The sequence below is a fragment of the Nipponia nippon genome, unplaced genomic scaffold (assembly GCF_047370975.1).
Source record: "Nipponia nippon isolate SJK-2023a ecotype South Korea unplaced genomic scaffold, ASM4737097v1 scaffold_1, whole genome shotgun sequence".
NCBI lineage: Eukaryota > Metazoa > Chordata > Aves > Pelecaniformes > Threskiornithidae > Nipponia > Nipponia nippon.
In genome coordinates this window covers 167409718-167422645 of record NW_028262290.1, presented here as the reverse complement: position 1 = coordinate 167422645, position 12928 = coordinate 167409718, and the positions used below count along the sequence as shown (strand labels likewise).

Below are 12928 nucleotides of genomic sequence, written 5' to 3'. Positions count from 1 at the left end.
CTGCCACACACCCTGCCGGGGCGGCCGGGCATCTCTGCGGCCATCTGTGCCGGTGCCTTGCCGATGGTCGGTGCCTGCCGTGGTGGGGAGCGCCTTGGGTGACACCGGCACCTGTGAGGGGTGTCACGGCTGGCGTTGGGCACCCGCGCTGGCTGCTGCGGCTGCGGGGTCCCCTTGGCACCGCGGGCGTCCTGCTTTGGCTGTCCTGCTTTGGCTGCCCTTGATGGTGCTGCCGACCCCGCCGGCGCTGGCGTGGGTGCTGCCGGCCTTGGGCAGCTCTGCCGAGCCTGGTGATGCTGGGGCCAGCGCGCGGCGGGTGTCGGTGTTCTGGTGTCGGCCATCCTGGAGGGTGCTGGAACCCTGCTGGGCAGGTGTTGGGTGTCTGCCGGTACTGGCGCGGGTGTTGGGTGCCAGTGTTGGTGTGCGGTACCTGGGCGGGTGTTGGGTGGATGCTTGTGCCGGTGCTGGATGCCTGTGCGGGTGCTGGGTGTCTGCTTTGGGGTGTCTGTCAGTGCGGGTGTTGGGGGGCCGTGGGTTTCTGGGGGGGTGGGGTCTGCGCTCGGGGCCGGGGGTGCTGGTGCGGCGGCGCCCACCTGGTCTCAGTGCCGGGTGGTGTTGCTGCGGGTGCACGGTGTCACCGCGAGCACCGGTGTCAGCGCAGGCCTGGCAGTGCTGTGGGCAGCGGCTGCCGGGGCGGGGGGTGTTGGGGTGCCGGGGCGCTGGGTCACGGCAGAGCGCGGGTGTGCCCGTGCGCCGGGTGGTGGCGGCTGGGGACGGCCCCGGCCGCGGGTCGGGGTATTTGCGGCAGCGAGGGGGCTGTGCCCCGTGGGCGTGGGTGTCTGGGTCACGGCAGGTGCCGCGCCGGGTGTCTCCGGGTGTGCGGGCTGGGTGTCGGGTTCCAGTGTCACAGCAGGTGCCGGCATACGTGTCACCGCGAGCGCGAGGTGCCGCGTGCCTGCGCCGGGGCGGTGTACGTGTCACCGAGTGTCGGCACCGCCGATATCTGTGTCACAGTGACTGATAGGTGTTGTGTCGCCGCGAGCGGGCCCGCTGCCTGTCGGCGTCACTGGCGTGGCACCGTGCCCTGCCGGGCCGGCGCGGCTGCCCGTGGCCGGGGGGCCGGGACGTCGCCGCGTGCCAGCGCGGCATGGGCGCGTGGTCCGGGCTGAGGGTCTGCGCCAGCCGGGGGGGTTGGGTGCTCCTGTGATGGGTGCGGGTCTGCGACGGTGCCGGGCACCGGGGTGCATGGCTGTGCCCGCCGGAGCCGTGCCGCACACACCGGGCACGCATGTGGGGAGTCCCCGGCCCCTCGGCACGTCACGCCCCAGCCGCACTCGTGGGGGTCCCCGTGGCGGGGGGGGCTGCGGGGGCTGGGACGGGGCCGTGGTGGGGGTGGCTGGGTGCTGGGGTGGGGGGACTGACGGGGTGGGGGTGTACCTGTGGGGCTGACGGGGTGGGGGGTGCATCCGTGGGGCTGACGGCGCCTGTTCCCTCTCGCCCTCCCACCATCCATTCCCAGCTCGGGGGTGATGGGGCGGGGGGCCGGGTGGGATGCGGGTGCAGGCTCTGGGCGGCCCGGGGGTTGCGGGGTCCGGGTGGCCGGCCTGCGCTGGCGTTGCGGGACGGGGCCCGCGGTGCCCCGCTGGCGGGGGGTCCCTGGGGTCCGGGGGCTGTGGGTGGGCGAGGGGCCGGGGGGCCAGGGCAGGGGGGAGTGGGGACGGAGCTGGGGGGGGACAGGAACCCTTGGGGGGCAGCGTGTGGCCCTGGTGGGGCCCGGGGCTCCTGCCCGCGCTGGTCTGCCTGCGCTGCCCGCGCTGCAGGCAGGGATTTGTCCCAATTTGGCGCGGCAGCTGGGTTAATTTTAGAGGCAGGAGCCGGCTGGTGGCTGGAGCCGCCCCCCCCCGCCCCCCCACCCCCCCGGCCCCCCCGGCCCCGACTAAAAATGGAGCGGGGCTGGCAGAGCCGGAGCTTAAAGGGGCAGCCGGGATGGGGCCGCCGCGGGCTGCGGGGCTGGGGTGCATGGCCAGGCGCCCCGCGGGCCCCCCCGCGCCGTGTGGGGCGCTGGAGCCCGGGGGGGGCTCTGCCCCGCGGTGCCCGGGCCCCCGCCGAACCCCTGGCCCCACGTCCCCCGGTGCCCCGACCCCCCGTGTCCCCCTGGTACCCATGACCTCACGTGCCCCCGTGGCAGTGTGACCCCACATGACCCCGCAGCAGCGTGACCCCACGTGCCCCCGTGGCACCCCCCCGCCCGGAGGTGGCACGGTTGGGACACGCAGGGGGGCTCAGGGTGCAGACCCCGGCAAGGGGCATGCAAGCGGCCCCCGCATCGTTTCGGCGTGTGGCCCCCCGTGCCGGCGCCACCAGGACCAACCCCCCGTGCGTGCCACACGTGCGGCCTCGTCCCTCCCGGTCGCGCGGTGCGTGGGGACGCGGGTGCCAGCGGGAAACCCCTGCGCGGGGGCGGCGGCGGGTGAGTCAGGGCCAACGGGAACTGCGGCGCATCCGCACTGCTGCCGCTGCACCGGTGCGGCTGCTCCCGCAGCACCGTGCCGCTTCCCCGGGCTCTGCCCCGGGCACGGCACGCAGCCCACAGGGCCACCGAGGCCAGCGGCGCCTGGAGATGGGGTGATGGGGGGCGATGGGGGCCACGTGTCCCCCTGGGGATGTCCCCGGCTGCCCCATGGGCCAAGGCGGGGGTGGCAGCAGCCGGGGGACACGTTTTGGCTGAGCTGGCAGGGTGGGAGCGGCGTCCCCCGGCCCGTGAGCACCGCACAGGTGTACGAGCGCTCACGATGTGTTCGTGGCGTGCTTGTGGCGTGCTCGCAGTGTGCATGCCCACCATGACGTCGCGCTCACCGCCATGGGGCTGGGCTGTGTCCCCCCCACACCAGGCGCAGGTGCCGGCACCAGTGCGGTGCCTGGAGGACCGAAGGGTGCCGAGGGGGTCGGGACGTGTCCCACCTCATGCCGTGCTGGGACAGCTGCCCCTGGGCTGCCTGCCCACCCCGCTGCCCGCGGTCGCCTGCGGCTGCACCAGGGTCCCCACCGCGGGGGCCCCACGCTGCGCCGTGGCACCGAGCCACGCCAAGCCCTTTGGTGCGCTGCCGCGTGCCGTGCCGTGCCAGGCCAGGCCGCCGGGCACCCCGAGTGTCGGAGGGGTTAAGGGGCGGGCGGGGGCCGGGGGGGGCACAGCCCTCGCTGTGGCTGCGGGAGCGGAGCAGGCTGGGAAAAATTTCCGCCCCAATAATTTTCCTCTCGGCGGCCGGTGGTGCGGGGCTCCCGCCCGCCGCCTCCCGCCGCGCCGCCGCTCTCGCCTCCCGCTGCCGCCGCTGACCCGCCGAGGGGTGCCCGGCTGCCGCGCTCGGCCCGGCCGCAGGGGTGGTGGGATGGGCACGGGGTCCGCCGGCGCGGGCCCGCGTCCCCGGTGCTCACGGGGCAGCCGGCGGGCGGGCGGTGGGGGGTGAGAGCCCCATGGGCCAGGCCCGGCCCCGCGGGCGGCCGTGAGGATGCTGGCCTCGCTCCTGCAGCTGCTCCAGGAGTTGCCGGGCCCCCCCGCCGTGCCCCCCCGGGCCGGAGCAGGACCCATGCCCGGCATCTCCCTCTGCGGCACCTGCCTGTGCCTTGACAGCGACGCTGCCCACGCCGCCGGGCAGAGCCAGGAGGAGAAGGTACCGGTACCGCTGCACCCCTGCGTGCCATGGCCAGGCAGCCCTGGGGCAGGGGGTCCGGCGTGGCCGTGCCCGCGGGGCTGCTCCGGGGAGGGCTGGTGGGTGCTGCCACGTGGGAGACCCGAGGGTCCGGGCGCCGTGCCCACCCCGGGGGACCCGTGTCCTGGCAGTGGCCGTGGGTGGGCTTGGGCTCCAGGTGGCTCGGCACGGCCTGGGTGGGCGCGGGGGCTGGGACCCCCGGCCGCGGTGGGCAGGGGCTGCGGGTCGGCCCCGTAGCCTCTCACCTGCGCCTTGGGGCTGCGCGTCGCGGCGGCCCCCTTGGTGGCGGCGCAGGGGCACGTGGGGGCTGGGAGCGGGGAGGGACCCCCCAGGGACCCCCGGGGTCCCAGGCTGTCCCCCCTTGGCCAGGCAGGGCTGCGCCAGGCATCCCGGTGATCCAGGGGCACGGCCGGGGTTGGCATCGCCCCGGCTCCTGTCCCTGCCTTCGGGTGCCCGTGGCTCCGTGCGAAGCTGCTGGAGGTGGCCGGTGGCCACCAGCCCCGGGGCTGCCCAAGCCCCGCGGCCGCTCTGAGCGGGCACCGTGGGGCTGGTGCCATGCCCAGCCTGGCTCTGCTCTGTGGGCTCTGCTCTCCCCGCCATGGGGCCCCTCTGCCCCACGGCACCCCTTGCCTGGTCCCTATTTATAGCCGGTGCCCCCCGTCCCACGGCCGGTACATCTAATCCCCGTGCCAGGCGGCCGGGACGGACGGGCGCAGCTGCTGGGGCACGGCCGTGCCCCCCGGTCCCCTGCGTCCAGGCAGTGTGTGTGTGTGTGTGGGGGGGGGGTGTCGTGTTTATGTGTGTGCATGCACATGTGTGCATGCGTTCATGCACGTGTGCCTGTGTCTGCACAGGTGTGTGCGTGGCGGGGCTGGGGTGGATGTGCCCGGGGGCCGCCGAGGCAGCATCTGGGGGGGACTGTGCCCCCCGTATGTAGATGCCCGGCAGAGGCGTTTGCCCGCCAGCCCTCATTTCCAGGGGCGCTGCGTGCCCATCCCTGCCCGGGGAAGGAGGGGGGGTGGCTTTCGTCAGGCAGGGCCCTGCCAAGGCTGGGGGGCTCCCTGCACCCCGCTGCACCCCACTGCACCTGCTGTGCTCACTGCACCCGCTGTGCCCGCTGCCCCTGCTGCACCCCCTGTGCCCACTGCACCCACTGTGCCTACTGCGCCCGCTGCACCTTCTGCACCCTGCTGCCCCCACTGCCCCCGCTGCACCCACTGCACCCACTGCATGTGCTGTCCCCACTGCCCCCGCTGCACCCACTGCCCCCACTGCGCCCACTGCACCCACTGCACCCACTGCACCCACTGTACGTGCTGTCCCCACTGCCCCCGCTGCACCCGCTGTCCCCGCTGCACCCACTGCCCCCGCTGCACCCATTGCACCCGCTGCACTCACTGCCCCCGCTGCCCCTGCTGCACCCATTGCACCCGCTGCAGGGCTCCCACTCCCTGATCAGGGCAGGGACCCGTCTGGGAGCAGCCCCAGCCCCACAGCCCAGCCTCAGGGCGCGTGGGGGCTCCGTGGCGCTCGTACCCGGCTGGCCTGGCATGGGGACAGGCCGGGGCACCCGTGCCAGCACGCAGCTGCGTCACCGTGTGCCTCCGGGGCCGCCGGCCCTGGTTTGGCAGCAGCTGCGCTGGAGTCCCGCTGGAGTAGGGCTCGGCGCAGCCGGGGAGCCCGGGCAGAGCTCCGGGACGGGGGTGGCACGGGTGGGGGGCACGGGGAAGCGCTTCGGCCGAGGGCAGCGTGGTGTCTGTGCAGGGTCTGCAGTGGGAACCGCACGCAGGCGGCGTCTGTGGGGCAGGAGGGGGCTCGCGGGGTGGCTCTGCGGTGTGGGGCGGCTTTTTCCTGGCTGTGCCTGCCGGCCGCCCCCTCCGCACCCCTCATCGCCCACTCCGGGGTCCCGCCGTGCCCCAGAGCACCCTCGGGCCACAGGGAGCCGCTGGAGCAGCCCCCAGCCCCCGATGCTCTGCCCGCGGCTGATGGGGACAGCCCCTGCTCGGGGCCGGGGGGCCGGGGGGCTCGGCCCCGCGGGGCGGCGGGGGGGTGCGGGAGCTGAGCCCCTGCCCGCCCGCCCAGGTGCTGTCGCTGGGCGCCGACGTCCTCCCGGAGTACAAGCTGCAGGCGCCGCGCATCCACAAATGGACCATCCTGCACTACAGCCCCTTCAAGGCGGTGTGGGACTGGCTCATCCTGCTGCTGGTCATCTACACGGCCATCTTCACCCCCTACTCGGCCGCCTTCCTGCTCAACGACCAGGAGGAGGCCCAGCGCCACAACTGCGGCTACTCGTGCAGCCCCCTCAACGTGGTTGACCTCATCGTGGACATCATGTTCATCATCGACATCCTCATCAACTTCCGCACCACCTACGTCAACTCCAACGAGGAGGTGGTCAGCCACCCCGCCAAGATCGCCATCCACTACTTCAAGGGCTGGTTCCTCATCGACATGGTCGCCGCCATCCCCTTCGACCTGCTCATCTTCGGCTCCGGCTCTGAGGAGGTACCTGCCGCCCCGCCGGGGTGCCGCGGTGCCGTGCCGGCACCGGCTGCGCCATGCCCTGCCTGGGCTGGGCGCTATTCCAGTGCCGGGTCCTCCCGCAGGGCGATGCTTGGGGTCCCGCGTGTGTGCCCAGGCAGGGGCTGGGTGCCCGCAGTGCCGTGGTGGGTGTCAGGGCGGTGGGTGCTGTTCCCGGGGTGCCGGATCCTCCTGTGGGGCGATGCCCAGGGGTCCCACACGTGCACCCGGGACGGGGCCGGGTGCCCGTGGTGCCATGGTGGGTGCCGGTGTGGTGGGTGCCAGGGCGGGCGCAGGCAGCACGTGGCGCTGAGCGCAGGTGCGGGCGAATCTGGGTCTGGCCCTGGGGGACCCCCGTGCCCCAGCGCCGACGGAGCAGTGCCGCGCTCAGCGGGGGCCGGTTTAACGCCTCCCTGCCATGCGCCCCTGCGGGACCCCCAGCACCAGGGGGGTCTTTGCCCCGGGGGGCACCTGAGCCTGAGGAGGAGCCGGGGCGTGCGTGGCAGGGGGCTGGCACGGGGTCCTGGGGCAGGATGGGCCCCGGCACCCTGTGCAGGTGGGGCTGGGGGTGCCTGAAGTGGGGGGCAGTGGGTGGGGGGGCACTGGGAGGGCTGGGCCTGGCTGCTGTCCACTGCCTGGTCCTGTGCGGGGGGGGTCTGCCGGGGAGAGGGGGGCTCTGCAGGGCGCGGGGCCGCCCTTGCCTGCAGGGAGAGCGGGGTTCCCCAGCTCGGGGCAGCGGCACCCCCCTGCCCTGCTGGGGGCCTGGGCGGGGGTCTCGGCCGCAGCCGCCCTGGGTGACCCCGGCCGCGGCCCCCTCCCCTGCAGACCACCACCCTGATCGGGCTGCTGAAGACGGCGCGGCTGCTGCGCCTGGTGCGGGTGGCCCGCAAGCTGGACCGCTACTCGGAGTACGGGGCGGCCGTGCTCTTCCTCCTGATGTGCACCTTCGCCCTCATCGCCCACTGGCTGGCCTGCATCTGGTACGCCATCGGCAACGTGGAGGGGCAGAGCATCGGCTGGCTCCACTCCCTGGGCGACCAGATCGGCAAGCCCCTCAACGCCAGCAACCCCCTCTACGGCCCCACCATCAAGGACAAGTACGTCACCGCGCTCTACTTCACCTTCAGCAGCCTGACCAGCGTCGGCTTCGGCAACGTCTCCCCCAACACCAACTCCGAGAAGATCTTCTCCATCTGCGTCATGCTCATCGGCTGTGAGTGCCCCGGCGCGGCGCCGCGCCTGTGCGCGCCCGGGGCGGCGCGTGGGGGCACGCTGGGGCGGGGTGTGCGCGCGTGAGCACGCGTGTGTGCGTGGGTGAAGGCCTGGGTGGGGGTGCGTGTGAGCACGCCAGTGGGCACACGTGTGTGCGCGTGGGAGCACGCCTGTGGGCACGCGTGTGTGCATGAGCACGTGAGCACACCTGTGGGTGCGCATGGGAGCATGCCTGTGGGCACGCGTGTCTGCGCGAGCACGTGCGTGCCTGTGAGCACGCCTGTGGGCACACGTGTGTGCGCGTGGGAGCACACCTGTGGGCACGCACGTGTGCATGAGCACGTGCGCACGTGTGAGCACGCCTGTGGGTGCGCGTGGGAGCATGCCTGTGGGTATGCCTGTGTGCGCGAGCACGTGTGTGCGTGTCAGCACGCCTGGGGGGGGTTGTGTGAGCACGCCTATGGGCACGCGTGTGTGCGCGTGGGAGCACGCCTGTGGGGGGCTGTGTGCATGTGAGCACGCCTGGCAGGGGGGTGTGCGTGTGAGCACGCATTGTGCGTGCGTGTGCATGCCTGTGGGGGGGTGTGCGTGGGGCACACCTGTGGGCACGCCTGTGGGTACACGTGTGTGTGAGCATGCACACGCGTGTGAGCGTGCGTGTGTGTGCACATGCGTGTGAGCGTGTATGTGAGTGTGCATGTGTGTGGGTACGCATGTGTGTGCAAGCATGTGTGTGTATGAGCATGTGTGTGTGTGAGCATGCATGTGTGAGTGTGAACATGCATGTGTATGCGTGTCTGAGTGTGGATGTGTGTGGATGCACATGTGAGCATGCCTGTGTGTCTGAGCATGCATGTGCAAGTGTGCATGTGTGTGTGAGTGTGCGTATGTGTGTGCGAGCACACGTGTGTGGGGGTATGCGTGTGTGTGCAAACACACGTGTGCGTGTGTGTGAGCAGGCGTGTGTGTGGGTGTACATGTGTGAACATGCATGTGTGTGCGTGCGTGCGTGCGCGTGTGTGGATGTGAGTGCGAGCGTGCATCTGCGAGCGTGCACGTGTGAGCATGTATATGTGTGCTCGAACACGCACATGCGTGAGCCCGGACTGCTGGGCCTGCGCGCGTGAGTGTGCGCGCGTGAGCGTGCGCCGGAGCACCTCCGTGCGCAGCTCCGCGTCCTCGCCGTGCTCCCGCCGGCACGCGCCCGCGCGTCCGGGCGCGTCCGGGTGCGGGGGGTGGCGAGCGCGGGTGGGACCCGTGAGCCCAGTGGGACCCCCGTGCCGCCGGCGGGGCTGCCCGTGGGGCGGGGGGAGCGGTGCCGGGGGCCTCCCCTCACCCCGCTCGCCCCGCCGCAGCCCTGATGTACGCCAGCATCTTCGGGAACGTGTCGGCCATCATCCAGCGCCTGTACTCGGGCACCGCGCGCTACCACACCCAGATGCTGCGCGTCCGCGAGTTCATCCGCTTCCACCAGATCCCCAACCCGCTGCGCCAGCGCCTGGAGGAGTACTTCCAGCACGCCTGGTCCTACACCAACGGCATCGACATGAATGCGGTGAGCGCCCGGCCGGCCGGCAGCGCGCCGCGTCCCCCCAAGGCCCGCTCCGTGACCCGCCGTGTCCCGCAGGTGCTGAAGGGCTTCCCCGAGTGCCTGCAGGCAGACATCTGCCTGCACCTGAACCGCAGCCTGCTGCAGAACTGCAAGCCCTTCAAGGGGGCCACCAAGGGCTGCCTGCGCGCCCTGGCCATGAAGTTCAAGACCACGCACGCCCCGCCCGGGGACACGCTGGTGCACGCTGGCGACGTCCTCACCGCCCTCTACTTCATCTCCCGCGGCTCCATCGAGATCCTGCGCGGGGACGTGGTGGTGGCCATCCTGGGTGAGCCCGCGGGGGACCCGGCGGCGGGGCGGGGGCCTGGGCGCAGCGGGGAGCCGGGGCTGTGCCAGCCAGCCCCGCCGTGCCCCCCGGGCTGACCCCCCCCCCGGTGCTGCCGCCCCCCCAGGGAAGAACGACATCTTCGGGGAGCCGCTGAACCTGTACGCGCGGCCGGGGAAGTCCAACGCGGACGTGCGGGCGCTGACCTACTGCGACTTGCACAAGATCCACCGCGAGGACCTGCTGGAGGTGCTGGACATGTACCCCGAGTTCTCCGACCACTTCTGGTCCAGCCTGGAGATCACCTTCAACCTGCGCGATGTGAGGGGCTGCGGGGGTCAGGGGCCGGGGGGGCACCCGTCCCGCTGGGCCCGGGGGGGTCCTGGGCGCGCTGGGGGGGGCCTGGCACGGGGGATGCCCAGGGACGGGGGACAGTCACCCCGGGAAGCTCCCCAGCATCGCCCCCCAGCATCGCCCCCCGGCACCGGCACCACGCACTGCCACCGCAGTCCCCGCCGGTGCGGGATGGGGGGGTCTCCAGCCCCCCCGGGCTCATCCCCCCGCTCCTCCCCGCAGACCAACATGATCCCCGGCTCCCCGGGCAGCGAGGAACTGGAGAGCGGCTTCAACCGCCTGCGAAAGCGCAAGCTCTCCTTCCGGCGGCGCACGGAGAAAGGTGGGGCCGGGGGGCCGGGGGGGGTCCGGGCCCCGAGGGGCCGCCATGACCCAGGGCCTGTCCCCCCGCAGACGCCGCCAACGCCGGGGAGCTGCGGAGCGGGCCGAAGGCGCTGCGGGCAGGCAGGAGCTGCCAGGCGCCCGGTGCCCCGCGCGGGCCGGCCGAGTGGGAGCCCTGCCATTCCAGCTCGCCCTCCAGCTCCCCATCCAGCGACGAGGACGAGCCCCCCGTGCCCGGGCCGGGGGCCGCCGCGCTCTCCCCCTTCCGCAGCGCCCATCCGGGCGGCGAGGCACCCGCGCCCGCCGAGGCCGAGGAGTGCAAGGGCAGCGACATGTGCAACCCGCTCTCAGGTGGGGACGAGGGGGCTTGGGATGGGGTGGGGGGGGTCCCCGGTCCTCCCCTCCTTGCTCAGGGTTCCGCAGACCCCCCTGCACCCCCTCTGCCGTTGCGTCCCCGTGCCGCGCTTCGGGGGTCTCTGCCTGCTGATGGTTCCCCCCCTGCCCTTACAGGAGCGTTCTCGGGGGTCTCCAACATCTTCAGTTTCTGGGGGGAGAGCCGAGGGCGGCAATACCAGGAGCTGCCGCGCTGCACCATCCCGGCTCACGCTGCTCTCAGCATCCCGCTGCCGTCCATGAGCCGCCGCCAGCGCTCTGAGGTGGAGACGCGCCTCGACCTGCTCCAGAAGCAGCTCAACAGGTACCTGAGGGGGTTAACAGGGGCTGCACGACCCCATGGGAGCCCCCCAATCGCCCCCATTGGGGGCGATTGGGGGGCTCCCATGGGGTCGTGCTGCCATGCAGCGCCCTGCACGCACCCTGACGCATGTCTCTCCGCAGGCTGGAGACCCGCATGGCCGCCGACATCAGCGCCATCATGCAGCTGCTGCAGCGTCAGGCCACGCTGGTGCCGCCCGCCTACAGCACGGTTTCATCCCCCCACCAGCCCCCCGGCCCCCCGTGCCCGCTGCAGCCCGTCCTCCCCATCACCCCCATCCAGCCGCTCTCTCAGGTGAGCGCAGCCCGGTCCCCGGATCCCACAAGTTTGGGGCAACGCCTCGCCCCATCCCCAAGCGCCCGGCACGCCAAGCCCCCTCTCCCGTCCCTGGCGCGGCGGTGACACCGGCTGACCTTGCTCCTGCAGGTTCCCAGCTACCCGGTGCCGCTGGAGCTGCCGCACGCCCCGGACCCCTGCGACGAGCCGCCCCCGCCGCCGGACGTGGTGCTGCTGGTGGAGCCGACGGCCACCCTGCCGCGCCGCCTCTCCCTGCCCGGACAGCTGGCCACCGCGCCGGACACACAGACCCTGCATAGACACTGCTCCGACCCCGGGAGTTAATGGGCAGGGCAGGGACGAGGCCGGGACCCCCGGCGCGACGGGACGCGAGACCCCCGTCCCCAGGACGCTGGCCAGGCCGGTGGGCTCCAGGCCGCCGTCCCCCACGGACAATCCCTCCCGCCGCCGGCAGCCTGCGGGGGGGGGCGGCGGGAGCCCCCCAGCACCCCCATGTTAGCTGGCCTAACCTGGGGGGCCAGGCCCCCCACCCGCCGCCGCGCCGGCGCTTCCAGGGCTCGGCTGGCAGGACTGTCGGATGCGTGCTGCTCTTCGCCTCCCCTTCCTCCTCCTCCTCCTCCCCGTAGTCTCACAGTGGGCACAGCCCCACAGCCCCTTCCCCAGCCAGACCCCCGGCCGGCCGGGGCCGCGCTGCCCCACGGCCGGAGCCCCCCCGGGGCCGGCAGCGCGACGGGAGGAGCGGGGGGGGCTGAGGGGCACGCACGCGTGCCTGTGCGTGTGCCGTGTGTGTGTCACGCGTGTTTCCACGTGCTGTGGGTCTGGCGGCCTGCACTCGCCCTGTCTCTGTGTGTGTGTGTGTGTGTGTGTGTGCGCACATGCGTGTGTGCGCACGTGCGCTCATGTCCGGCGCCCCGGGACGCCCCGTGTGTCGCGGGGGGGCTCCTGCTGTGCCGGGACGCCCGCGCCGCTCTCCGGGACAGACAGACAGGCTGTGCCCGCGCGTATGTGTGCATGTGTATGTACGGTCACCCCAGCCATGCTTCCCGTCCGCCGCGGCATGCGTGTGCACACGTGTGCGTGCGTGCAAATGTGCACACGCGTGTGCGCTGAGCCGCCGTGCGGGCGGAGGTGCGTGGCGGGTGTGTGGACCCCCCAGCCGTGTCCCCATCCTTGTCCTGGCTGCGGGTGGCCCTGCCGGCCGGGGACATCTGTCTGTCTGTGGGGCAGCGCCGTGTGGCTGGGGGTGCCCTCTGATTCCCTGCATCCCCCCAGCCGGGGTCCCCCCCAGCTGCTGCCCCGGCACAGCCGGTGGCACGGGGCAGGGGGTGCAGCCCCCCGGCATCGTCCCAGCCCGCGGGGCCACCCCACGCACAGGGAGGGGGATGCCCCGGCGGAGAGGGGGGACGGACAGGGCCGGGGGCCGTGGGGCCGCTGCCCACCCACCCGCTCACCCACCGGCTCCTGGTAGCGTGTGCCGTGTTCGTGCCGTCGTCCCGTAGCCGGGCGCTGCGTCTGCCCGACCTGCCGTGTCACGCAGCCCTGCATGTCGCCTTCCGCGGTAGGTGCCCCCCGTCGTCCGTGTCCCCCCCCAATAAACCGGACAGACACCCCGTCTCTGTGTGCGGCTGCACTGCGGGACGGGCCCACGGCAGAGCTGTGCCACCGCGGCTGCGGGACGGTGCCGTGGGGAGGGGGACAGGACCCCCCGGGAGGGGAGGGACGGGGGGACCCTCCTGTGGGGTGCGGGGGGCCGTGCCAGCACCCCCCAACCTGGGCCCAGGGGGTGCAAGGGCCGGGGAAGGGCGCGGCGGGGAGCAACCTTGAACGGCGGTGTAATTAAATATTGCAAGAGCCGATGGCGGGGCAGGGCGCTCCCCGTGCCCGCGCCGGTGCCTGCAGCGGTGCCAGGGCTGCCGCAGGGC

At 73.3% G+C, this 12928-nt stretch overlaps 1 protein-coding gene across 2 annotated transcripts in view; it reads left to right on the top strand.

The window, feature by feature from the left end:
- KCNH2 (potassium voltage-gated channel subfamily H member 2) overlaps positions 1-12616 on the top strand; it is a 30773-nt gene extending 18157 nt beyond the window's left edge. The window contains exons 6-16 of one of the 2 annotated variants that reach the window (XM_087732771.1): positions 5790-6215; positions 7056-7210; positions 7358-7443; positions 8798-8997; positions 9070-9322; positions 9447-9640; positions 9896-9995; positions 10067-10345; positions 10505-10691; positions 10832-11003; positions 11136-12616. In XM_087732771.1, coding sequence (XP_087588897.1) covers positions 5790-6215; positions 7056-7210; positions 7358-7443; positions 8798-8997; positions 9070-9322; positions 9447-9640; positions 9896-9995; positions 10067-10345; positions 10505-10691; positions 10832-11003; positions 11136-11330 — 2247 coding nt within the window. In that variant the 3' untranslated portion in view covers positions 11331-12616. Of the gene's footprint in view, positions 1-5789; positions 6216-7055; positions 7444-8797; positions 8998-9069; positions 9323-9446; positions 9641-9895; positions 9996-10066; positions 10346-10504; positions 10692-10831; positions 11004-11135 lie in introns of both variants that reach the window. The other variant, XM_087732763.1, reaches the window with a different exon arrangement.
- The last annotated feature ends 312 nt before the right edge of the window (positions 12617-12928 follow it).